The sequence below is a fragment of the Canis lupus genome, chromosome 20, assembly GCF_048164855.1.
Source record: "Canis lupus baileyi chromosome 20, mCanLup2.hap1, whole genome shotgun sequence".
Taxonomy (NCBI): Eukaryota; Metazoa; Chordata; class Mammalia; order Carnivora; family Canidae; genus Canis; species Canis lupus.
The window spans coordinates 2,962,781-2,988,309 of record NC_132857.1 but is presented as its reverse complement, the minus strand read 5'-3'; the positions used below and the strand labels follow the sequence as shown (position 1 = coordinate 2,988,309).

Below are 25,529 nucleotides of genomic sequence, written 5' to 3'. Positions count from 1 at the left end.
TTCATCCGTTAACTATGTTATGAGTGCAAAAATTAAATAATACAGGCAATATTTTTAAAAGTTTCCAGCACACACACAAAAAATAAAAATAAAAGTTTCCGGCACATATTAAGCAACCCCCCCCCCCCCATGTTAGCTTCTATCTTAAACAATTACTACAATAAGGAAGTGATTTTTCTATGTCATCCGATGTCTTGGACTTTCTACTTCTTCATCCGTTAACTATGTTACAAGTGTTCCAAGAATTAAATGATACAGGCAATATTTTTAAAAGTTTCCGGCACATATTAAGCAATCCCCCCCACCCCAATGTTAGCTTCTATCTTAATTACTACAATAAGGAAGTGATTTTTCTATGTCATCCGATGTCTGCCCACCTGGTAACATGGGTCGCTCACCTCCTCCTCCTCCTCCTGTCCTAGGGCCGAAGATGAGCTGTGCGACCTCCAGCTAAGACCAGCTCCTCTCTCCGGACACAAGGTCTCCTCTCCTCTCACCTCCTCCCAAGTATCACTCAAGCAATTCCCTCCCCTTCCTCCCACATTATGGGTATTTCCTTTGTTGCCGGCATTCCCGTTGGCACACAGACACGCCGCTACCCTCCCAGCTTTAGAAACAACCTGTCCTGACCCTCTTTCCCTCTACAGCTTCCACCCTATTCCTCTGCTTCCTTTCACGGTGACACTCCTCAGAAGCCTTGTCTACACCTGCTGTTTCTGGTGGTTCTTCTTCTTTCTCTGCCTCTTGACCACTCCACCTGGGTTTTGTCCCTCTTCACTCCAGGGAATTCTCGCCAACGTCACCAGTGACTTCTACACCGATAGATCCCACTTGAGCTTTCCGCAGCATTTGCCATGCCGGTCACTCCCCCTGGAACACTTCTCCCCACTTCTCCCCCAGTTCTCCTGGATTTCAGGGTATCATACTTCTCTGGTATCCTCTTCTCTTACTGGCCATTCCCTACCCAACTCTGCTGCTGCTTCTTCCATCCCTTTTGACCTACTAACATCGGGACATCCCCCGCTTGTAATCTGTATGGTAACTTCTGCTTCTCTGAACAGCCAATCCTTCGTTGACGTTGTTCAGTTTCACAGTTTTTATTTTATTAGTACAGTTTCACGGTCCTATGTATATGTTGACAATTTCCAACTCAATCTTTTTATTAAGTTTTTAACTTTAATTCCGGTGTAGTTAACATACAGTATTATATTAGTTTCAGGTGCACGATGCAGTGATTTAATAATTCTCTACATTACCCAGTGCTCCTCGTGATAAATGTACTCTTTATCAAAATTTATCTCTTTAAACTAAACCTCTCTCTTGGATCCCAGAGTCTATGTCTAAATGCATACTTGATATTTCCGTGTAAACTTGGCATGTCCCAAATCAGCTTCTATTCACCACAAACCCTGTGCTACCCAGTATTCACCAACCAGGACATGACCACCCTATCTCTCCAGCAGCTCATGCCAAAAATGTTGACTCATTCTTAATTCTTCCTTTTTTTTTTCTCATTCTTTCATCCAAACCATCAGAAAAGCCTGTTGGCACTACATTCAAAGTAGGGACAGAGTCCAAACGCTTTTCATCACCTCCATGGCCACCTTCTTCTCGGTAGTCCAAGCCACCATCACGTCTCACCTAGATAATTATGTTAACTTTCTAGCTGGTCTATACCTGCCTCTGCCTTTCCCATCTATCGTTTAATATCAATATAATAGCCTAGGTGTTAAAAATCTATGTCCTATTAGGTTAATCCTCTGCTCAAAACCCTCTGTTTGCTCTTATTTTTCTCTCGGGAAAAGCCAAAGTCAATACAAAGGTCCTACATGACCCTTTCTCCAAGTTACCTGTATAAATTCATCTTCTACTTCTCTTCTCTTTGCCTTCTCTATTCAAACCAACTTGGCATTTTTGCTGTTTACTGATCATGACGGGGGCGTTATTGTCTCAAGGCTTTAGCACTGTTTTCCGTGCCCAATATATCCTTCCCCCAGATGTCCACATGGCTTCCATCTTTTCCTCCTTTGTCTTTGTTCTAACATCAACCTCTCGATGAAGGCGATGAATTAAGGCTAATGAATTAAACTTCCATTCCCGCCCTCCAACAATATTCCAAAATCCTCCTACTTTGCTCTCTATATTTTTTTCACATTATTTGCTACCATTAATATACTGTGTAATTCCCTTTTTTCCTGTTTTAATGTCTTTCTGGTACAAGAATATGAACTTCAGGAAGGCAGGTATTTTGCCTGTTTTGTTCATTTTTGTATCGTTGGTGTCTAGAATAACGTTTGTCACATAGTAGGTCCTCAATTACAATATGTTGGATGACTGATAGAAAAAAAAATCACTTTAAATAATGTGGTACTTTTTTTTTTATCATAAAACATCAGAACTGGAAGAGACCTTCAAAATTTTCAGATGAACTTTATTTTCCCATAAAGTAAGGTCCAGAGGATCTAAGTGATCCGTTAAAGGTAATACAGTCAAATAAGTAAATTGAGGACTTGCCAAGAATCTTGGCTCTGGGTCAAGTGTTGTTTTGTTACATCATAATTCACTACAAAATTTTCAAGGGAAGCCATAGTTTTCTGATAGGATACTTGAAAATTTCATAATGTACAATTATAATTGAAGTTCTAAGTTTATAATAAAAATATCTGTGGTGTCTTGTGATTATTTTTCACTTTTTTTAGAATAAAAGTGTACTTTAAAAGCCGTTTTTTTTTTAACCTGTTGACTTACGAGTTTTTAAAAGCCTGATTCATTGATGTTTCTTTTCCAATGTAATTCTAAACCTCTATGTGTAGAAATTCATGACATTCAGGAATATTAATACTTAAGCGCTTTGATGAAAAGGATTCTTTGTTCTTGCATCTTTGCACTTTACCAAAGACATGCTTCATATCATAAAACCACTGAAATAATTGTCTAATGTGGAGTATAAGTTTTGATCATAGTATGTATGCATAAACATGCACTATGCTGAAGATACTCAATAATATCAAAAATAACTACCTAAGCATTTCTAGTCAGGTAGCAATTGTAGATAAGGTGACTAGACTTTCATTTCATCATACTGGCCTCTATTACTTGCCAAGAATTATGTTAGGTTCTGGAGATTCAAGAGCAAATCTCAAACACTTGGCATATTTCCTCACAGAGCCAAGTCTAGTAGAGGAGATAACATTTAAAACAGAATTACAATAAATCAGAACCTTAGAGGCTACAAAGTAGTGGCCCATGGGTCAGCCTTTTTGGCCCTCAAAGATATTTTATTTGGCCTTCCTCATAGCTTAACAATTTTAAAAAATCCATTATTGACCTTTAAAGAATTTGGATGTTTCATATAAAGATTCAGATTTGCTTGAAGAATCGGAAGATGGGGCAATTTTAGTTTCAAATCCCTTTGTGGGAAGGATTTGATAGAACTGGAGTGGCGACCCTCTTTTGAAGGGACAGATGTTGTCCTGGTGATACCTGGGGGGCCGCTGCACCTGAAACCCTTGCAGAAAGCATCACTACATAATTTGCAGAATTCGATGAAAAGTTAAAATGGGAGAGATCCTGTGCAAAAGGAGTAAACAACTTTTTTCCTTTCTTACTCGCTGGTATCTCTCAACCTGCCATGGTCGAGATTCCATTTACTCACTCGTGTCATACTCCCTTGAGCATACTGATGTACCCTTGCAGAGTCTCAGAGGTGCCCAGGCTGGCCCAGGCCATTTGGTAGGTGAGGATGAGGACAGAAAGAAGTCACTGGGCTGGGACAGGGATGGGGAAGCTGAGCAGGCCCCGGAGAACCAGGGAGGCAGAACCGTAAGCAAATCAAATCTCAAAGCTCCAGGCACAACCCCCCATTGCCCTATTGGACTCTATTTAAAACACACAGATGCAGTTTTTAGGATTGCACGATGGTGGTTACAGAGCATTACACCCAGGGCAGAGGGCCCTGCTGTGCGAGAGGCCCTGTAAACCTACACTGGTCCCGTGCTCGTAAAACCAGCTCCGGCCTGGGGGACCAGAGAAGTGCCCCAGGTGTTTGAAGTCTGGGCCTGCGGAGGTAGAGATGGGCAAACCTTTGAAGGCTGAGTCGGGGAAAGTACTAACTGAGGTCTCAAAAGAGCCCGGCATGACTAGCTCATGACGGATGAGGGGAGATGAGGTGGAGGAAAATGGCAAAGCACCATGAAGAGGCAGGTCGAGGTCTGGGGCACTTAGGTCTTTGGAAGATCAGCAGAAAATGTAGCAAATAAGTGAAGTATTCGATGTGACTAGTATCTAAACAAAACGGCAAGTAATTCCATATGCAGACTGCTCTCGGGATCTAAGCATCACTCCCCGATAGTTGTTCTGAGGCCCCAGGTTCTTTTTGACAAATTCAGTCAGGAATCACTTTGCCTGCATTTGAATCCTTGCTCAGATACCTTCTCGTTCTGCGGCCTGAGAAGTATGGCTTAACGTCTGCATCTGTAAAATGGGGATAAAAACAGAACGTCTCCTACAAGCTTGCTGTGAGGAGGGAAGCGGGAATGGCAAGGCTTAGCAAGTGCTTGTCACAAAAATGTGAATGCAGCGAAGTTTGAGCGACGTGGTCTTCTTTCTTGATTCCCTTGGTATCCAAGTTGCATTTGATTTTTACCCCTCAGGGCTTCCCGCTCCTCAGCTGAGGGCAAGCTCTACGATCCAGGCTCTGTACTATGGATTTCACTAATTTCCTCTTATTCCCTCTGTTCTCCTTTTATTCAATTTCATCGACCTGTCTCCTAATGACTCACACATGTGTACTCCCTCTTCCAAGTCTTTATCTTGTATGTTCTGTCTTTGGAAAACCTCTGTATATCGTCTTTCAAATACAGCTTGCTCAGCCCCCAGACTGTCAGAGCAGAGTGATGACTACACGTGTTCCTAGATACAGTGCCCGGCACAGGGGAGATGCTCAACAAATACATGTTGAATGAATGAGAGGCTCTTCTTCTTTGTCTTCTAACATAAATTCAGTGTCTTCCATTAGCTTACTGCCATGAATTATTTTATGTATAATTGTGTTAATTAATTAATCCTTAATTATTTCAAATTTATTAGGCAGACCACTACTCCAGCCAACCTAAAATAACATATAGGAAAGAGATTTTTTTTTTTAAGTGATTTACTAGAATCTTAGATTTGTCCCTATTTGAAAGTTGGGGTACATTTTTCAGATGACTAATCTTTGGCATAGGAAGTCATTGATGATTGGTGATAAATGACTGAGAATTTCTTGGTAGTTACCAAACAATTGTGTTGACTGGAAGCAGCCGGATATAAAGTAAAAGGTGTGAGTGACTTCTCAGATCCCACCAGGAAATGTGAAATGCACCTTATAAGCTAAAAGAAAATTAGGAAGCAGGAAAGGACAGGAGTATCAGTAGGCAGGAAACTCTAACCAGTGGTGAGCAGACCAATTCTGTGATCCGCATGGATGTTTGCCTGCCTTGTACGAGGAAGCAGCGATCACACGAAATCAGGATGGGTTCCCTGAAAAAGTCCTATCAGAGGAACATCATCTCCTTTTTGGCAGGACTTACAGCTGGGCAGATTAGAAAAAAAATGTTCAGAGACAAGGACTATTTGGCCTTCCACAGGGCATTTCATAGTAACCTTGTGAAAAACAGAAATGCAAGCATGCAATAACATGGACGGGTGAATACATCACTTCTTGAACACACATCCCAAACAGTGGTGACTCACGAGTGTATTCCAATGCATACTTTTTTTTTTTTAATTTTAATTTAAATTTTTTTATTTTTTATTTTTTTTAGTGATGTGCCTCAAGGACCTGCATTTATTTCTGCTTCCCCATCATTTTTATCTATTACTTGTGTGAATAAACAGAAAGCGTTTGCAAAATGTGAATAAAAGAAACTGGAGTAGGACACTGAGTTATGATGGATGAAAGAAACAGGTATTTATTTGAGTGCTCGGAAGTATAGTAGACCGCAGCCATGGGTTTACACATCAATCTCTTCAGTAGAACTGAGAGACCATGTCTTAATCTCCTTGTGTCCCTGATATTTCACAATGTCTAGCACATAATGGTACTTAAGTATTATTTGAATCTTGAAAGCCTGAATGGTAAGTCAAATAGCAGGATTTATGGGTACCAATGAAGTTAGTAACAAAAAAACACAGCTGTCAAAATAGCTAATGTGACCTTAGATATCATTAACAGAAAAATGGATTCTAAAAGTAGGAAAGTGGCATCCCTCTGTTACTCCGTGTTTGATGCTGTTCCTTTGAAAAATTACCAGAAAGTGTCAATTCTAAAAGGACATGATGGTTGCTTTCAGACTTGTTAGACCATAATGCGGAAAAAGGAAAGTAGATTTGTTCTGTTTGTTGCACAGAATTAGATCTGGGCCAGTGGGTAAAATTAAAGGAAACATATTTAGATCAACATCTGGAGCATGCCATTCTAGAAAATAAAAAATGGGTCTCTATCAGCGGAGATGTGTACCACAGGTTAGGCAAAAACTGGCACAGATACTATAGGGAGGCTTAACACAATTTAGGAGGTTTAACTACATAATCTTTAAGGGCACATTAAAATCTAAGATTCTAATATTCACTGATTTTACTTTGAATCTTGAATTTGTTATGAAATTAAAGGCATGTGGTCCCATGCATATAGTAGATGCTTATGAGTAAGTTTAAGTGCAGGAGAAGTAAAAAAAAATCTTGCTCATTAAGAAAACATATAAATATATGTAAGCCATGTAAGTTTGAAAATGTATTCCATTATTTGTGTTCAGAATAGCAGAGGATATTTTACTTCCATCAGCACTATTTATATTAGTTCTGAAAAGAGATTTATGAAGTAAGATATATCGTAAAATCCTGGATCTAAAACAAATAAAAAGCCTTAAAATCTACAGATTTAAAACTACTGAGTACATGGGAAAAGAAAAATGTGTGACTGGAAAGAAAATATCTGCACGTTATAAACATTAAAAAATGGAAAAGGTAGCAACAATTCAGAAGGCCATCTGTTTAACCGTGGCGTACATATATATGCCAGCAAAACAAACACGAGTGGCAGCTAAAATATAAAAATGAAAGATGGTGATGAAGAAAGAAAAACTGTAATAGGGTTAATTTACACTATGAGATCGCAAAATATAGCCCAATATAAAACATAAGAGTCAAAACCATATGAACAGAATAAAAATTCCAGAAATTGATTAAAGATATTTGTATAACATGGGGCACCTGCGTGGCTCGTTCAGTTAAGCATCTGACTCTTGATTTCGGCTCAGGTCCTGATCTCTCAGGGTCATGAGCCTGAGCCCCACGTAGGCCTGAAGCTCATGCTGAGCCTGGAGTCTGCTTAAGAGTCTCTCTCTCACTTTCCTGTCCCTCTTCCCCTACTCACTCGCTTGAGCTCTCTCCCTCAAAAAATAAAAAAATAAAAAATAAAGGTACAGACCTTAATATAGAAAGAAAAAAAACTGATACGAGAGAAATAATCACTAATAAATGATGTGGCAACAAATGTATAGTGGCATTCATGACATCATACATTTCAATAAATTCTGGATGACTCAGTCATTCACTGAATCAATTCATTTATTAATCGTAGAAAGAAAAGAATGGAATCGTTTTTCCACCGTAGCTATGAGCTGGGGATAAAACTGGGGCTACTGAAGAAATAGATTTTATTAAAAAAATAATATTTTGAAATATAATATTAAATCATATAATGTCACACGTCACTAATAACTAAATTACAAAAGAATTACACAAATATTACAATAAATCACATATTACAATATGATGGTTTTCACCCAACGTGGTATGAAGTCAGGGAAAATATTTAAGCTTGGGAAGCCTGTGGTTAAACGGGCGTTTGTAGAGACTGCTGGTAAAAGTATCGATTGCTAGAAGGAACCACCAAATGGCTCCTACCCACTGCAATGCTGGTTTCTGCGTGACATTCTCTAACAGAAGACACCAGAGTTCCCCGGACAACGCAGGGCTGGGGCAAGGGAAATAAAAGATGAACTCAGAATACCTCATGGTGACAGAGGGGAGGGAGGTGAGTAAAGACAGTAAGGGAGTAGATAAGGGAGAAAACAAGGGGGTCACCAGCCTGTGCCCGGGGAAACGGGGTGGAGGGCCGCTGAAACCAACCTGAAGGAGCTCCCAACGGCTGACTCCAGAACAGTGTGAGCCCAGGTGAGCATCACAGTAATATTATGAGATCATACACTAGAGAACAAGTATTCATGAGTCCATACTGGTAGAAATAGATAATTGTATGAATGAGTATGTGCGAGAGAAGGGATATCTCTTCTTTATAAAATAATTCCACGTCTAGCAATCTAACTTAAGGGAAAATATCGGAGATGCAGTTGAAGACTTCAATGTTCAAAGATGCCTTCTGTGTTAACTGCGGCTAAATTATAATAATTATGTTTCTAAAATAGTGGTTTCTCTTTTGACGAATTAGTTTACAGTTATTATAATCCCATTTCCAGAAGTGTTTCTCAGGAAACATCCATAATACAAGGATATGCATGATATCAAGAAGCACATCTGTATTGACAGTGTGTTCTCCAGTCTGGTTACTCTGTGTATGCATGTGTCAATACGGGGAATGTTAAAAATATTTATGTCTGATTGAAAGAAAAAAAAATAAAAATCATACATAATCCTATTTGGTTCTCCTTGCAAACTTTCTGAATTATTATTTTTTCTAATAAAATGTAAAACTACAGGTAAATTGGGGTACCATATAATTAGTGCATGCATATCTCAAATAGCTTCATCTGAAATAGTTTGGGGAATAGTGTAGGCAAATACATGACTTTCTATTATTTGTTTGTTTTATTTTAGCTAAAAAAAAAAACCCAATATTAATTTCTTACTGCTTTATGTGACAAAAGTCAGAGTAGAAACTGAAAATGCTTTTTTCCCCAACTTTAAGAAGACCATGATAAACTTAAGAAGTATTTTATTAATATATTATTATGTACTAAAAGTAAATTATTAATAAATAATTAATTGAGCTAATCAATCTCCAACTATGCAGTAGCATCCATGATCTATTTGAAGTATACCTGAGCTCAGATTCATCTGTAAAACATCTATTTGCATATGTTAAGCATCTTATGTACCAATGTCCTCTCCAAAACATGCACTCTACATACAATTGTTTAACATGTAAAGTGTTAACAGAAGTTTTAACTTTGAAATTATTTGACAATACAGCATTAAATCATTAGACTGACGCATATGTTTTTTTTAATAAATTTATTTTTTATTTGTGTTCAATTTGCCTGATGTATATGTCTTATTTTACCCACTGAAAGTGAGTTATCTCCTGAAAATGTTTAAAACATAAAAAAAGAGTGGATAAAATAAATGTGGACCGTCAATTGAAAATAAAATCACTTGGAGGGCACTATGCTGTAATTTGACTTTAATCATCCACAAAGCCAATCAGGTTGTGAATTCTACATTGACAGCAGCTTCTATGTGGTTTTAGAGGATATTTAAACAAGGCTACATCCAAAGGAAAGTGATTCATCCACTCTTCCCAAATATTTACCAACCAAATATATTTTTTTTTTTTACTTTTTAAAATGTAATTTTGATGCTGCAGATACAATCTTATGATGAAATACAAGATATAGGTAAAACATATGATTTCAAATATTCTGGAACTCTGTTCTCGTGAATGAGAAGTTTCAGGGAACATCAAAACAAATGTGGCAAAATACAGTACCCCTCATCTTATTTCTGCTAAAAAAGTATTATGCCTTGAAAACCCATCAGTGGACAGAACAAGCCACTAGAATGGATTTTGCTTCCTTACCTCATTTTCCAGAGCTCAGCATAGCGTCTGGCTTGCAGCTGATCATCAATAAGTGTTCAATTAAAGAAAATTGAAGTATACTACGTCTTTGTGACGTAAGTTATGACAAGCTTTCATTCTGATTCATGTAAAAGTTATGGAGCTGACACAGAACCTGACATTAGATCCATTAACTAACAAAACTGATACTATTAAAGAAAAGAAGATCCCTGTGTATATTCAGACCAAGTAGGTATAAACATACAGAATATTATTATAACCTTTCCCATGTGAATGTATCACAGAAGATGAGGACCACTTACACTAAGAAAACTTTAGAAAGTCATAGTTTCCAAACATGATTTAGAAACAGTCCTACTGTTAATCAAGTGATGAAAGATTGATGTTTCAACATAATTAAACTCTTGATGAAAATGTGAGAAATGAAAAATCAGGAAAACAAATTGGGAAAACATAAATTTAATTTTACAAGTGTCCATATTTTCTTCTGACTCATTTTTTTTTTTTTTTAAGTAAAAGGAAATCAGATTTCAGAGGAAGAGAGTAGAGTAACACCGTTTAGTGTCTCCAAATGCTTAGGATACCAAAAGAGCCGGGACAACTTTAACAGCAGATCTTAACCATTGTAAAGAAATCAGACGTCTGTCTAGGTTTCTGTTGTCAAAATTAATCAAATTAACAAAAACAAAACTGACAAGAAAGCCATTTATAGGGACACAACCATAGTTAAACTTTTGATTATATTTTCTAGGAAAGCTTATAATAAGCCATACTTTTGAAAGTATCTATGTGTCCGCGTGTCTGCATATGCACACGTAAGCTTGTGTGCATACATGTATCCACGGAAACCTAGACTTACTAATATATATTCTTCTTATATGGAACCAAACCTCCTTACGTGTTTTTACGATAATTTGCAAAAATATTCCCCAGAATAAGGCAAAAGGCATTTTATCATATCGCATTCTTTTCAGGATTATGCGATACTGTGTCCTGACATCTCTAGAAGTTTCTAGGAGTTTCGAGAGAAGATACTTGTTTTGCTTCCTAATAAGAATTTGGAGGAATGTGTCAAAGTAGATTAAACTATGTCAGAGTCTTTAAAAGAAAACACTGTTCTTCTTTCAAGAAGGTTTTTATGTAGCAAAAGAAAAAAAATGAGCATTGCAAGCAGTTCTGAAAACACAACTGAGATGCAATTTGATAAATAGCCTTCTATCATCTAGGCCAGAGCGGTGGAAAAGCATGCTATCAGCACTTTCATCAAAGGCACGATTGACTCCTCTTTTTCTATCTCATTTTATCATGACTTTCTCATTTTGTTTACTCAGTGACTGGGAAAAAAAATGACTCCTTACCCTTTGGATGAGCTGTGATGGGGTCCACTGGAGAAGCGTCCTTTTCTCCGTCTTTGCTGCTGCCACCGCCGCCTTCACTGGCACCATCTCTTGCAATCAGTTTATCCACCATGTCGATAATGCAGTTCAGGCTCTTCCCCACGTTGGCCCACACCCTATCCTGAAAAGAACATGAGTATCACTACACAATTTCATTGCAAACACAAGATAAGGCAAAATCCGACAAATCCATCTCTGGGAAGCAGGCAGAGGACCAATCATAAGGATGCAGGCTCAGTGACTAATTCTAATACTTCCATTACTTTGGCCAGACTATGACTATACAAGAAGAAATCTGTTTTCTCTTAAGAAAGCAAAATTTAAATGCTATAATTTTTTCTTTAGTTCATCATTTTTTCTAAGTCATAAAGAAATGATTAACTACTGTACAATATTAATCCATAATTGAGCACAACTTATGATATCTTAAATGGGACCTATCTATTTTCCTTATCAACACCCAGTAAGAAAGCAAAGACACACCAATATTTTTAAAGAATAGCTATAATTTGCATTCAAAATTCTTGTTTTTCCTTTTTATTGTGATAATGTACATAACATTATCACTTAACCATTTTTAGGCTTATAGTTCAAGGGTATTAAGTACATTATTATACAACCACCACCATCATCCATCTAGAATTTTTCATCTTCCCAAACTGAAACTTTTACCCTTTAAAAATGAACTACTCATTTTCCTCTCCCCGCCATGGGGCAACCATCATGGTGCTTTCTATCTCTATGAATTTCACTGCTCTAGGTAACAGAAGTTCTTAAAGTGTGGTCTTAACATCACCCCTAACAGAATGACCCAGAGAATTAAAATGCAGATCGTTGGCTCCTACTAAGTCAAATAGAACCACTAGGAAGAAGGCACTGTACGCTGAGACTTTGACAAGCTCTTCAGGTGCTTCTGACCACTCCAAATCTGAGAACTTGTTATTTCCTATGAAAACCTTTAAATACAGTTTCATTATGGTAGCCTCTCATCCCTAGCTTCCCTTTTTGTCCTCTCTCCACATCATTTAGATGGAGTCACAGACTCCCCATCTGTGACTGTGGTTAATTTTTTATGTTGACTTGATTGGATCACAAGATGTCCAGACACTTGGCTAAACATTACTTATAGGGGTGTCTGTAGGGGTGTTTCTGGATGAAATTGACATTTGAATTGGTGGACTCATAAAACAGTTTGTCTTCCCCAGTGTGGGTGGGCATCATTCAATCCATCGATGGCCTGATAGAAAAAAAAATGTAGAGAAAGTCAAAATGTGATCCGTCTTGCCTGACTGACTGAATCAGGACATTGATCTTCTGCCCTCAGTGCTCCTGGTTCTTAGACTTTCAGATCTGGGCTGGAATATCCACCACTGGTTCCTCTGGTTCTAAGGCCCATAGACTCAGCCTGAATTACACCACCAGCTTTCGTGGGTCTTCGGCTTGCAGATGGCAGATCATGGGACTTCTCAGCCTCCAAAATTATGTGAGACAATTCCTTGTAATAAATACTATATGTCTTCTTGGTTCTGTTTCTCTGAAGGACCCTAATACACCTATTAGGTGTATCTTATGTATCACATAAGAACCAAATGGATTTATGATGCTTTTCTTGCATCTTTCTCTGCAACAGATAGTTCTGAAATAGCTCTTAATGTAAAGGTAATAGTCAAGTACAGTAATTCCTTAGTAGTTTATATATTTTTATCAAATGTGTATTTTTTAACCCAAGTTAATTTTACTAAGTTTATAAACATAGAAACTCATTTTGGGTAAGATAAATCTAGGAAGAAAGAACAAGAATTGAGCTTAGATTATTTGATGGTTGTCTTATAAAGACTAAGTTAATTGAATAATGTAACAGATATGGGAGTTTACAGATAATGCACACTACAGCTGAAGAGGAAAAGTATAACATTCAAGGTTTAAAAAGTTAAGTTAAAAATCCACCTACACGATGGTGGATGGTAAAACCACCTCATTTCTGAGGAACCACAGTTGGTTCCTCTACAGTTTGGAATGCCCTGCCTACCTCACCATGCTGCAGTGGGAGCCAAATAACATCATCTCTATGAACGTGCTTGGAAAATTACTACAATTTGGCAAAACCACATCCTCTTCTTGCTGGCTGTCCTAAATGAATCAAACTTGCTTTTCATCACCTTGTAATTCTGGGTGTGACATATGTTATTAATCACAAAAATTTTTCCCTTAAAGGCAGACTTATTCTACCAAAAATTAAAAGCACTTCCCCTCTAAGGGAAACTAAGACACCAATCACATCCATAAATTGCTTTATGCCCTGCCTGCTGTCAAGGAAAATAAGGTAGGGGCACCTCTGAGCTATGGTGCAGGAGACCTAGGGAAGCTCGCTTCTTCTGGGACAAAGTGTGGAGAAAGGTAAGCAAACTGAGGTCCCGACATCACTCCTTGGGATTTGGTAAGGAGCTTACATTTCAGACCACGATAACCAACTGATGGCCCCCATCCTGAACATCCCTTAATTGCCACCAACCACTGCATCTTTAAAGCTATTAAATGGAAAAATGAAGCAGCTCTCCAGCTAACACTGGGCATAAACTCTGTTACTGAGGGAAAAAAAGGGAGGTATTAGTCTTAATTTTCCAGATTAGCTTTGTACATGAGATAAATTTTCAATTCTCTTTCTGTTGTCCATATTGAGAGGAACCTTCTATTTTGATCAAAAATCAAGTTGTATTGCATGCTGCCTTTCTTATATAAAGTAATATATGGGGTTAACCAACTTCTCTTAATTACATCTCCAAAGACCAGAATATAAGAATATAAAAAAGGATAATTTTACATTCTTCCCCTATATATTGTTCTTCCTTTATACTTTGCGTTATAGGATTATACTCACAGAAAAAGTAATCTTTGCAGACAGAGAAGAGACCTTTATTGGCATGTGGTGCTGAGTGAGGTATGTTCATTGGATGAGACCAACAACCATATGGTAAGAGGTTGGGTGGTAAATAGTAGAAAAATACTTAAGTCATTAAACACTTAGAGGACACACAATCTGGGAGGATGCTCGTTGGAGGTGAGAAATTGAGCAGTGTCTTATGCAAGATGAATACATGATTCATATATAATCAGATTTTTTATTGAAGACACACTCAGCAGGAGACCCCGAGCAGACTCAAGCTGGTCTTTCTCTCTTAGAAAGAAGATCCTGCCTAGTTGGAGGGGAGAGAATGCTATTTGGTTAGTTACTGCTTCTTCTTCCTTTATGGCATACACAAAGTAGATTAAAGTTATCGATTTAGACCATTGTCTCTAATGCTAGTTTATGAGTTGAGGGCTGTGTCGTCACTACATTGCACAGGGCCTGGAAAGGCAGAGAGAGAGAGAGATGGAGAAAAGGAGAGAGGAGAATGGAGATGACTCCAACCCAGAGGCAGGTTGAGAGCTGCTATTTACATTCACCTGGCATATGAAATTAGTTAATTTACCTTCAAAACCACCACATAAGATTGACATTATGGACTCAGTCTTTAGAGATGAGAAGACTTCAGGTAAGAGATGTTGAATAACATTCCACATTAAAATGGGTATAACTAAATTAGAAATTCTATTTGGTTTCAAAGATTTGATTCCTTCCCCTATGATTTCCCATGGAATTGTGGCACACAGTAGGAATTCCGCTTATGTGAGATTCTTAGGACTCTGGGGAAAGCTGGACAGAGGAAGATCAGGAGAAGGAGCCACAGAAAGGTTCAAGAAAAGGCGTGTGTCACCTCACATGAGCAAGAGTAGGTGTCAGTTACCTGAGACTTGAAAATGAATCTAATGGCAAATCACTAGGACAGGACTCTGAAAAGGACGGGCTGGTCACATTGTACCCTTAAGTCTGAAATCAAGAGGGCCATACAATCAAGGATGGAACAATCACTTGGCGAAAAGGTCAATGAGCTTGGGTCAAAGGATGTCCGTGGCTAACATGAATAGAGGACAGTGTCAGCATCAAAACCCAAATTCTAAAAAAAAAAAAAAAAAAAAAAACCCAAATTCTATGTGTCGGGGATGTAAAATAAGGAATGGGTTATAGGGAGAGAAGATAATTCAATTTCTAGGAGAAAATTAATAATTATTCTTTGCAAAATCATTATTTTGAAATTAGGATGCCAAAAATGGGTAGGCGATATTCTTGTAGGGAAATCCTGAATATCTGATTTCTCTTGTAAACTGTTTTCTATAATATCTATGTGAAAGCATTCACACAAAGGGAAATTATCAGCAAAAATGCATTCTAGTTCTAATGATTTTCACTCATGAGGACAGTCCATGTAGGAGTTTCTTTTTGCTTAGATTGTTGGAATGACTGGGGCCTACTCCATTGTCTTCCCTACTGAAATCACACAGTTCATCTCAGATGGCTCTCATGAAGAGAGAAGTCTGGTTAGCTGGGCGAAGACAATGGAAGCCTAAGAATGTGGCGTAGTACGTGGAGCTTCCAGCCTTCCCCTTCTTCGATCAGGGATATTACTCTAGACCCTGCTTAGCTCCTCACCCGCTTGCAAGTTTTCAAATCACAGCAAATCAAACCAAAACCGAAATCAAAGCAACACAACAGAGCATCAGAGAAACAGATTGCTAGGCCTTCCTGCTCCATGCCCCCCCCCTTCGCCCTGAAATAGCAGTCATTATCCTGGTGAGTCTCCTGTTGAAATATGTAATGGAAAATTGGTGGGTTAAAATCTAACTTATTACATAGAGCCCATATGGTGTCCTTGACCTTAATGGAGGCTTTAGATAATCCAACTTCTTGGAGGTGAAGGACTATAAACTATTTCTCGGCAATGAGCGATCAAGGCCAATGGGAATTAGTAGCAATATTTATTCTATCTGAGTCAGGTGTAATTTTGGTCCTTATTTATTTCTGGGTTAAGACCTAAGCTATCATGCACATCAAGCCCAGTGGCAATAGATATACAAATATAATGGATATACCAGTGAGTAGTTGGGGGGACTTTGGACCCGGCAAAGTGAGCCATGAGGGCAGGGGACATGTTGCTTATTCAGCATTGCCACACATTTATGAGATTGGTGCCATCGAGAGAAATCCTGACTCCTTTAGATGAGTTAACTTAATTTTTTTCTTTTTTTATGAGTTCAGCAATGCTTAGCTGATCCCAATTTTTCCGGGGCCAATTTTTGATCAGCAAGAATATGAAGACTTCACTGAGGGCTGAAAAGGGGGGCAAGCTTCCTTGCATCTGTATCTCTATGTATAATTCCCCACTTGTCATTACCAATTTTTGAGGACTTTGATGAGAACGAGCCAGCGAATTAATAAGGTTTACCCTTGAGTTGACTGAGAGCAATTTGTACTTGACAAAGTTCCTCAACACTGCAAACCTTTGCTCGTTCCGTAGCTTCCAGCTCTTCTCCCTGAATCCTCACTCAAGCAGACTGTGGGAAGAGAGGAATTGCACTTGAAATACTCCATGATACAAACTGGCACGTGTTAAATAGCCAGATGTGTGACAGCCATCAGAATTAAGTGAGATTCCCCAACCTTTGCTTCCTATTGATCCTCTTGCTTAACTTCACCTAATTACTCATGTAAAAATCTCTGACCTTTGTTTCCTGATAACCACACTGCCGGCCTCACCCTGGAATCCAGTCCCTAGTCATACACGTGGATTCAGCTAGCCTGCTGCTGTTTCTCTAGCAGACCCCTCCGTATTCCCCTGGTTTGGCTCGTGGCCAGACCCAGACAATAAGCTATCACACGATCAGGCCTACGCGAGTGCACGATCACCTTCATCCATCATCACGCTCACATCATCACTCCTCTGATCAAAGGCAGCTTTGTACTGCAGCAAGAATCCATTCTTCTCTCAGCCCAGAGGCGCCTCTGCAGCGTGTCAACCTACATAATTCTCCTTATTTCTCGTTAGTCTTCAAAATGAAAACTTCCTCAGGTCAGTCGTCTTGCTGTCCTAGAAACAAGCTGTTAATTAGCTCAACATATACTTTCTGGGCATCTGCTACAAGCTTGCTCGGTGCTGAACATCAAAGATATGAAGGAAACCTTGGAGGAACTCATATTTCTATCTTGACACATACTGCTTTTTATGCTTAGAATAATGCCTTCTCCTTCCATCAATCCAATTCTCACCCTTTCAAGTCTCACCATCTCCAAGAATGGTTCATTCTATTTTCTCTGCTTAACATTTTTTCTTTCTAGTAGACAGGGAGCTCTATGAGGGAAATGACTATTATTCTCAGGTCCTAGTACTCATCAGGGAATAGGTAAATAAAAGAATGAATACATGAGCAAACGAATGAATGAAAGGAGGGGATGATATTTTTCATCTTCTTCAACCTTCATATAACTTCTGAGTATTTTCAGTATGCTTAATTCTCTGAATATTTTTGATGTGTTTAATGTGTATCACACAACCACCTCCATTCTGGGAAAGATTCCATATCTTATAATATCTCTGCTTATTTTATGAGTTCTGGCCGTTCCCTTGAATTAAACGAGATATGGCTTTTGAGGATCTGTATTTTATACTTAATTTGCTTTCTCCCAAGTACCTATAGCATTATTGCACATTACTGATGCTTAATTAACATCTGTTGATTGACTTCACAACCTGTGACTTTCAAGTAAAAAGATACAACTAAAGTAAATATTATCACATGCATCTTCAAATTAAAGTTAGAACCAAGCTCGTACTCTGAATGGCTGCATTCACCCTAATAAATGCCACATTATGGTAGTGCTTTCAATTTGTTGAAAACATTACATAGAGTATTTGTCTATTAACAAAAATAAATCCACTGATTAACTAAAGCTTTCAATTTTAAGTTGGTAATTGGATGTTATCTGCACAACATTAGATAGTTGCACAACTGGCTGAATTATATGACATTATCAGTTAGTGTGTTGCATACAATCAATTTCCAGGATTGATTTTTTTTAACAGAGTTTCCCCTGATATATCAAGTCAATTATACATACATATATATATATATATATATATATATATATATATATATGCATTTTATTTATCTATGTATGTATGTATGTATGTATGTTTTCAAGAGAGAGCATGCATGAACAGAGAGGGAGAGATAATGGGAAAGGGAGGGAGAGAGTTTGAAGCAGACTCCATACCCAGTGCAGAGCCCAGTGGGGGCTCAATCTCACCACCCTGAGATCATGACCTGAGCCAAAATCAAGAGGTGGATGCTTAACTGACTGAGCCACTCAGGTGCCCCACTTCAGCATTTTTAACTATTTATTAAATTATGGAGATTCAAAAATTCCTGTCTAGAAAATAATGTCTCACTATTCACATTAGAATGTACTAAAGTTTAAGAGCACTTGATTTGAATGTAATAAATTTCTAAAGTATGTGTGTATATTCATTCCAGTTTGCATATTCATTACACCCAGGCAAATGAAAATATCTGACGTTGAATCAGGCATTGTAAGAGTCAATAAAGTATCCAAGGGGTATGATGGTATTCAATATAAAACCACAGGAAAGTCACCATTACATTAATAAAAATAAAATATCTCTGTTAAAAACACTAGTTTGAGTTGGGAGGATGAACTGCTGATTCGGCAAATCCATTTATTCATTTATTCCTGCATTAACTCTGAAAAATACATGGAACTAGTGTGTATAAAGCACTGAATTAGGTGCTATAAAACAGGGAACTGAAGGTGAATATATTAACTTCATGTGGGAAAATCTAGAAATTGTCAGGATTTCATGAATATGCATGCACATAAAGATCTCATTTGGGGTTTCTTTTCTTTAATAGAACATTTGTGCTTTTTAATAGACAGTCATGAACTTTGCTTAATCACCTTTTGTGGACTTTAATATTGGGTAAGTATTCAAAGCACATTTCTCCTGAGTGAAATGGACTGGCGAAGTTCAGGAATGGTTCTCATCCATCAAGAAAACAGATGATAGAACACATTTCGGTTGTGACATAGGGAACCACGAGCCTAATACTCTCTGTCTTTACCTGCCCTTTCTAATGGGAGTGAGCACATGCTTCCAATGTCCCCTCCTCATTATAAGATTTATAAAACCAAACAACCCTATTATATGTGATTAGGGATGAAAAATAGAAAGTTGGGAAAGAGGAAAACAGTCATTTCCAATCATATTTGCTGGGTAACATCTAAAATTACTTCTGTGTAACTAGGACCTTTGTAATCAGCACATGAATAATCAAATAAAATTAAAATTGCCACCACTGGGTTTCTGGAGTCTTCTGAAGGCCTTAGTCTATCATGTTCCATGTTCTTCATCATGTTCTTTGGTCATCTCTGATGTTCTGTATCCATCTAGGATTTTCCTGCTTTCTATGTTTATTGAATATCGGGTGAGTTGATTATGACACTGGGAAATATGCACTAAGGAGTAAGGGATATAGCTCGGTACTTTTGGCTAGAAGAGAAAAACAAAATCTCCAGAAGAATTCATGAATTCTATTAAGGGAAAAGGTGTGTGACATAGTGCAGGGTCACGTTAAGGTTAACTATTCCATGTTTCCAAATAAGAAAGTAAATAAGAATAATCTGAGGACAAATTTCAAAGTCATTAATTTATTCTACAAATAAGTAATGAGTGCCTTCTCTGTTCAGATGGTCTGCTAACTCGGGGGACACAGCAGTGAATATGGTATTGACTTTGCCCTTTAGGAGCTTATAAAGATCATGACCACAAAGAAGAAACGTATATAAACAAGTAAGTATAATTTAGTGTTCATGAGGCTGTATCATCACGAAATGCGAGAATAATGCTTTATTAAACAAAATGGTTTGGAGTCAAATGCATATGTATATAAAATACATCTCTGTCTATAATATAAAATTTAGAAATAAATGGCCATAATTCAGTGGAAATTTCATTCAGTCAGGTAACTAAACTCTAAGATGTTGCTTTAGAAAAGTTAAATCAAAAGTTAGTATCTAGTTGTCTATAAGAATTAATTACCTCTAACGAAGGAATTTCCTTCTTATTAAGATCGGGTCAATGGCTTCACTTAAAATAATTCTAGCCAGTCAGAGAACTGAACAGAATGTCTTTTGAATTATTAATTTGCATAGGTACCTCTGCATTATGCACAGCCTGCACTATTTTCCCTAGAGACAAGGTCTAAGATGTAGACAGAAGATGGCAAGTGAAGTTGAGAATACAGATCACTGCAGACGGCCTGTGGAGGTATCTGGTTGGTAAATGTGTTTTGCTTTCAGTAGTTAGTAATATTTTGCGACTATGTATGCTTACGGTTACTAATTATGGCACTATGAATAGCTCTACCTACTCTTGTGAAGCTTAAGGGATTCATAGTTGTTCCAGACATCATTAGAGAAAGTTGCAGTACAAAATGAACTGTGAGATGTTAGTACAGAACATACTAGAAAGTGGCTTACGTAAATCTCATTGCAAAAATGCAATGTTTGGGAACATGAGTTACAGAGAAACCACAATTTTCTTTTCAGGCTACATATGATTCTATTAACAGGATTTCTGACATAAATATTATTATATATTTGTGCTATTGTTTCTAAAAACCTATAAAATTCTTGACAATTTATTATAGGTTAATATGAATTGTCTACTCTGCTTATGTGAGATAAACACATTTTACCATAAGAAGGCACAGAAAATGTTCCCCTAGTTTAAGCATGGAACTAAAATTTAAAATTTGATTTACATTTACAACACAAAGAAGGGAATTAATTGGGTAATGTGGACGGTGAAATGTTGCCTGCTATAGAAATTTAGTTCAACTAAAAAACAAATTTGCCTAAGTAATAAGAGTAGTTTTCCTACTTCTGCTCTTTGCTGGAATGGAGCAGAATATAAAGGATCAGAAGTTTATCTTTTTTTTTTTTTTTAACAATTTTTGAATGAGGGTAGACAGATTTAGCCCTGAACCCATCAGTGTAGTAATGTTGAAGTTAAATCACAGTGTTCTAGAGAATAGTATAATTACTGGAAGCCACAAAAACTGGGTCAACTTAATACTTTAGTTGGATGACATGCTTTCATATTTTGGACAAACTAATCTTGGAATCCCAGCTGCTAGAAGCATCTGTTGTAGAGATAAAGAGAAAGAAAAGCAATATGTCATTTTTACCAGCTAGAAGATGAGGAATGTTATATTAGTTTATTTCATCGCACAGATTGTCATAAAATCCCGACATTCCTTTGGGTTTAATTGTTTGCTAACTTGAGGAAAATAAATCTTTAAAGCACTCAGTCATTTAATAAGTAAAATTCAGCAAATAACACTTTTTTTGTCAATGATCATTTTAGTTTCAATCTCTTCCATATTGACTAGATAATTATTATCCAGATTCATGTCATCAATTTTGCCAACAAAACAGGTTGAAAAGAGAACAGCCTCACACTGATTTAGAATTAATATTCTTTCTTCTAACCTCAAAAAGAAAGGCTTCTCCATGTATCAACAGAGTAGAATTCAAGAGTAATTTAAAGGCATATATTTACTTTCCAATATTTATTATAAGAAGCTAAAGGCTTAAGCTAAGTAATTGTCAAAACTACAGTCATTATAAGACATTAAATAAAACAATTTTTTAAATGGAGCTACTGTAATCTTAAGTGCAAATCTAAACCAACCTAAATAATTCATATATCACAGAAACCTAACTAAATTAACTTAAAACACTGAATTATTTCAGGAAGTTGATTAGACTTGTAATAAGTGCTGAAACTTTTCTAACACCTAATTAACTAAGAAAAGTGGTACTCAAAGTTATGTTTCCAATTCATTTAATAGCACAGTCTCTAAAGGCATTTTCAATTAGCTACATTTTCTTTGGATTTACTCAACTTTTCAAAGTAAAATAAAGCTTTGAAAATAATGTTAAATGGTTATGACTTTGGTAGATTTTTTTTTAAATAAGGGATTTCTATTTTTTAACCAAGTTATCTTTTCTATTTTTTAACCAAGTTATCTTTTTAATAGGAAGGAGTTGCTATGGAAAATCAATTAGAATGTTACATGAAAATCAAAGTTGGTTACATTTGTACATTTGTACATAGCGTACATAGAGTCAGATTATATTGGGAAGAGAGAGTTAGAAGCAATTTTTCTGAGTGGGAAAGATTTTCCTTCTAAATGTGGTAAATTTAGAAAAACTATTCATATACTTTCTAGCAACAGTGCATTCTGGAAGAAATTCAGAAATTATATGAAAGAAGAAAAAGAGGGAGATGAAGACCTTTATTATTATCCTACCCTTTTGCCTGTGAAAGAAACCAAAATAGCTGAGAAACGGTGAAGACCCTTCTGCATCAACTGGAAGAAAAAAATCGGTAAGTCTTTTTCCTTCCAAACTTGTTCTATGAGGCCAGTATCACCTTAATTCCAAAACCAAAGACCCCACCAAAAAGGAGGATTATAGACCAATATCCCTGAGGAACACAGATGCAAAAATTCTCACCAAGATACTAGCCAATAGGATCCAACAGTACATTAAGAAGACTATTCACGATGACCAAGGGGGATTTATCCCCGGGATGCACGGCTGGTTCAACACTCATAAAGCAATCAACCTGATGGATCAGATCAGCAAGAAAACAAAACAAAACAAGAACCATAGGATCCTTTCAATAGATGCAGAGAAAGCATTTGACAAAATACAGCATCCATTCCTGATCAAAACTCTTCAGAGTGTAGGGATAGACGGAACATTCCTCAACATCTTAAAAGCCATCTACGAAAAGCCCACAGCAAATATCATTCTCAATGGGGAAGCACTGGGAGCCTTTCCCCTAAGATCAGGAACAAGACAGGGATGTCCACTCTCACCACTGCTATTCAACATAGTCCTAGAAGTCCTCGCCTTAGCAATCAGGCAAGAAAAAGAAATAAAAGGCTTTCCTATTGTTAAGACTAAGAAAGTATTCTCAAAATAGTGGGAAACCAACGACCATGTGGACTCCTACCACGGTCTTCACTGGTCCTTTCCAGGGACTGGAATTCTTCCTAATTTTTCCAAATGTTGCCAGTAAGCGCCTCTCTTCACTTTCTTTGGTGCCTATTTGAAACTTCTACTCCTCTCCTCAGCCTGTCCTCCTCTTCTTCCCCTTCTCTTTGTACAAGATTCTGCTTTAAAGATAAAATAAGGCACCCAAAGTTAAAATCCAAACTATATAAAGAACTCATATATATATAAAGAACTCATCAAGTTCAATGGGAAAAAAAAAATCTAAAAAGTGGCCAGACCAGAGAAACTGAATGGCCATCTTTCCAAAGACGTCATCAATGTAGCCGACACGCCCCCCCGCAAGGTGCTCATCACCAGGGAACGCAAATTCAAAGTACAACGAGCTATCCCCTCATACCTATTAGAGTGGTTATCATCAAAAAGACCAGAGATGACAAATGCTGGCGTAGATGCGGAAAGAGGGAACCCTGTGCCCTGCGGAGGGGACATCAACTGGTGCAGATGCTGAAAACCAGTGTGGAGGTTCCTGAAATACTGAAAACTGAAGAGCCGCGTGCCCCAGCGATCCCGCTTCTGCGAACACATAAGCCCGAAGGAGATGAAATCACAATCTCAAGGGGGTCTCGGCAGCCCCACATCACTGCGGCTCTGTTCACAGTGACCCAGACACGGACGCGACCCGGGTGTCCGCTGACAGGTGATCGGACACGGTTGCGGAATGTCCCTGAGCCACGACAGGAGGGAGGAAGTCCTGCCACCTGCCACCAGGAGGATGGGCCCCAGGGCACTCAGCTCAGTGACCTGATTCAGGTGGAGAAGCACCAGTCCTGTCTGATCTCACTTACGTGTGGCATCTAAACACGAACAAGCAGAAGCCAAGTTCATCGCAGCCCAACACACTGATACTGCCAGAGGTGACGGTGGGGGTGGGGAAAGGGGTGAAGGGGTCAGAAGGTGCGGCCTTGCAGTTATGGGGTAGTAAGTGGGGGGGGGTCATACAGGTGGTGACTAAGCACCCCATACTGAGGGTTGCTAAGGCAGGGGGTGGTCACCACTCTCCTAACAAAGGGATCCAACTGCGTGATGCAGGGTGATCCAATCAGTCGTGGCGTGATTTCTCAAGCCCTTATGACGTGGGCACACCTCAGCCTGGCACAGCCTCACAGGTCAACTGAGTCTCCACACAACTGCGAGGGCGCCAGGGGCTCAGCGGGTTGAGCGTCCGCCTTCAGCTCAGTCGTGATCCTGGGATGCTGGGGCTGAGCCCCACGTGCACCCAGTTCCCAGTTCCCCCCCACCCGCTGCTGCCCCTCCTTGTGCACCTGCGCTCATTCTATCAAATAAATATATGAAGTCTTTTCTTACAAAAAATTCAACTGGGAAAATATCTTAGACAAACAAGAAAGAGGCCATCCAGCCTCGCCTTGCCTCCTTGAGTGAGGCAACCTCACCGGGGTGCCTGCAGCCTGTGCCCAGGCCCGGCCTCCAGCAGGTGCCCCGGGGAGGCCTGGCCCTGCCACCCACAGCCGCATCCCATCCAGCGGCCTCTGGAGAACAGACATGCTCACTTTTCACCAGCTCTAAGGCAGAACAAAGAAACAACTAAGGATGATCTCACACACACACACACACACACACACACATGCTCACTCTCCCAACCGGTCAGCTAGCGAGGCCCCCATCCTGTTCCTTGAGTCGTTAAGTCTCTATTCGCTTTTAAATCGCCTGAATATTGCTTCTGGATCCCCTCCTTCCAGCTTCCCCGCCCCCCCACCGTGCAACCCGAAGCTGCTCCTGGTTCTCACCGCCTTGAGGTCCCTGGGTCTACCCCCCACCACAGCGCAGCCCCCACCCCTACCCACTCTCCCCCCTGGCACATCTGTACGCACAGCCTCGGCGGGGCTCACACAGCACAGCCCACCGCCTGCCCCCGGCTCTCTCACACCGATGTCACAGCCTTCTGTGACTATCTGGTTGCATCCACCAGGAGACAGGGATCCCGCATTCCAGAACCCAAGGATCTAGGGTCACTGACCTTTCCACCTGGAGCACCTCCAATATAGGTCTCAAAAATTATCGAAAGAAAAGGAAACCAGGAGGGAGGGCAGTGGAGGGACACCTGTGAGCAGCAGGGAGGCAGACGAGGGGAGGCCTCACACGACACAGTGAGGTGAAAATGATCGCGAGAGACGATATCTAAAGTCCTGACTTAACATAAAAATGGAAATTATTTGTCAAAAGGTCAACATTATATGTTTAATTAAGTGAAATACGAGTTCTTTTCTCTATCTAT

General features: G+C 38.8%; 1 protein-coding gene and 1 long non-coding RNA gene across 16 annotated transcripts in view; one reads left to right on the top strand and one right to left on the bottom strand.

Annotated features, from left to right (window-relative positions):
• Positions 1-25,529, bottom strand: part of INPP4B (inositol polyphosphate-4-phosphatase type II B) — a 709,031-nt gene that overhangs the window by 88,153 nt on the left and 595,349 nt on the right. For all 15 annotated transcript variants that reach the window (XM_072788249.1, XM_072788250.1, XM_072788263.1 and 12 more), the window contains one exon: positions 11,218-11,377. In XM_072788249.1, coding sequence (XP_072644350.1) covers positions 11,218-11,377 — 160 coding nt within the window. The remainder of the gene's footprint in view (positions 1-11,217; positions 11,378-25,529) is intronic.
• On the top strand, positions 12,593-20,000 carry LOC140611608 (uncharacterized). The gene is made up of 3 exons (XR_012012704.1): positions 12,593-12,739; positions 14,123-14,194; positions 19,895-20,000. It is a non-coding gene; the product is annotated as an uncharacterized lncRNA (long non-coding RNA).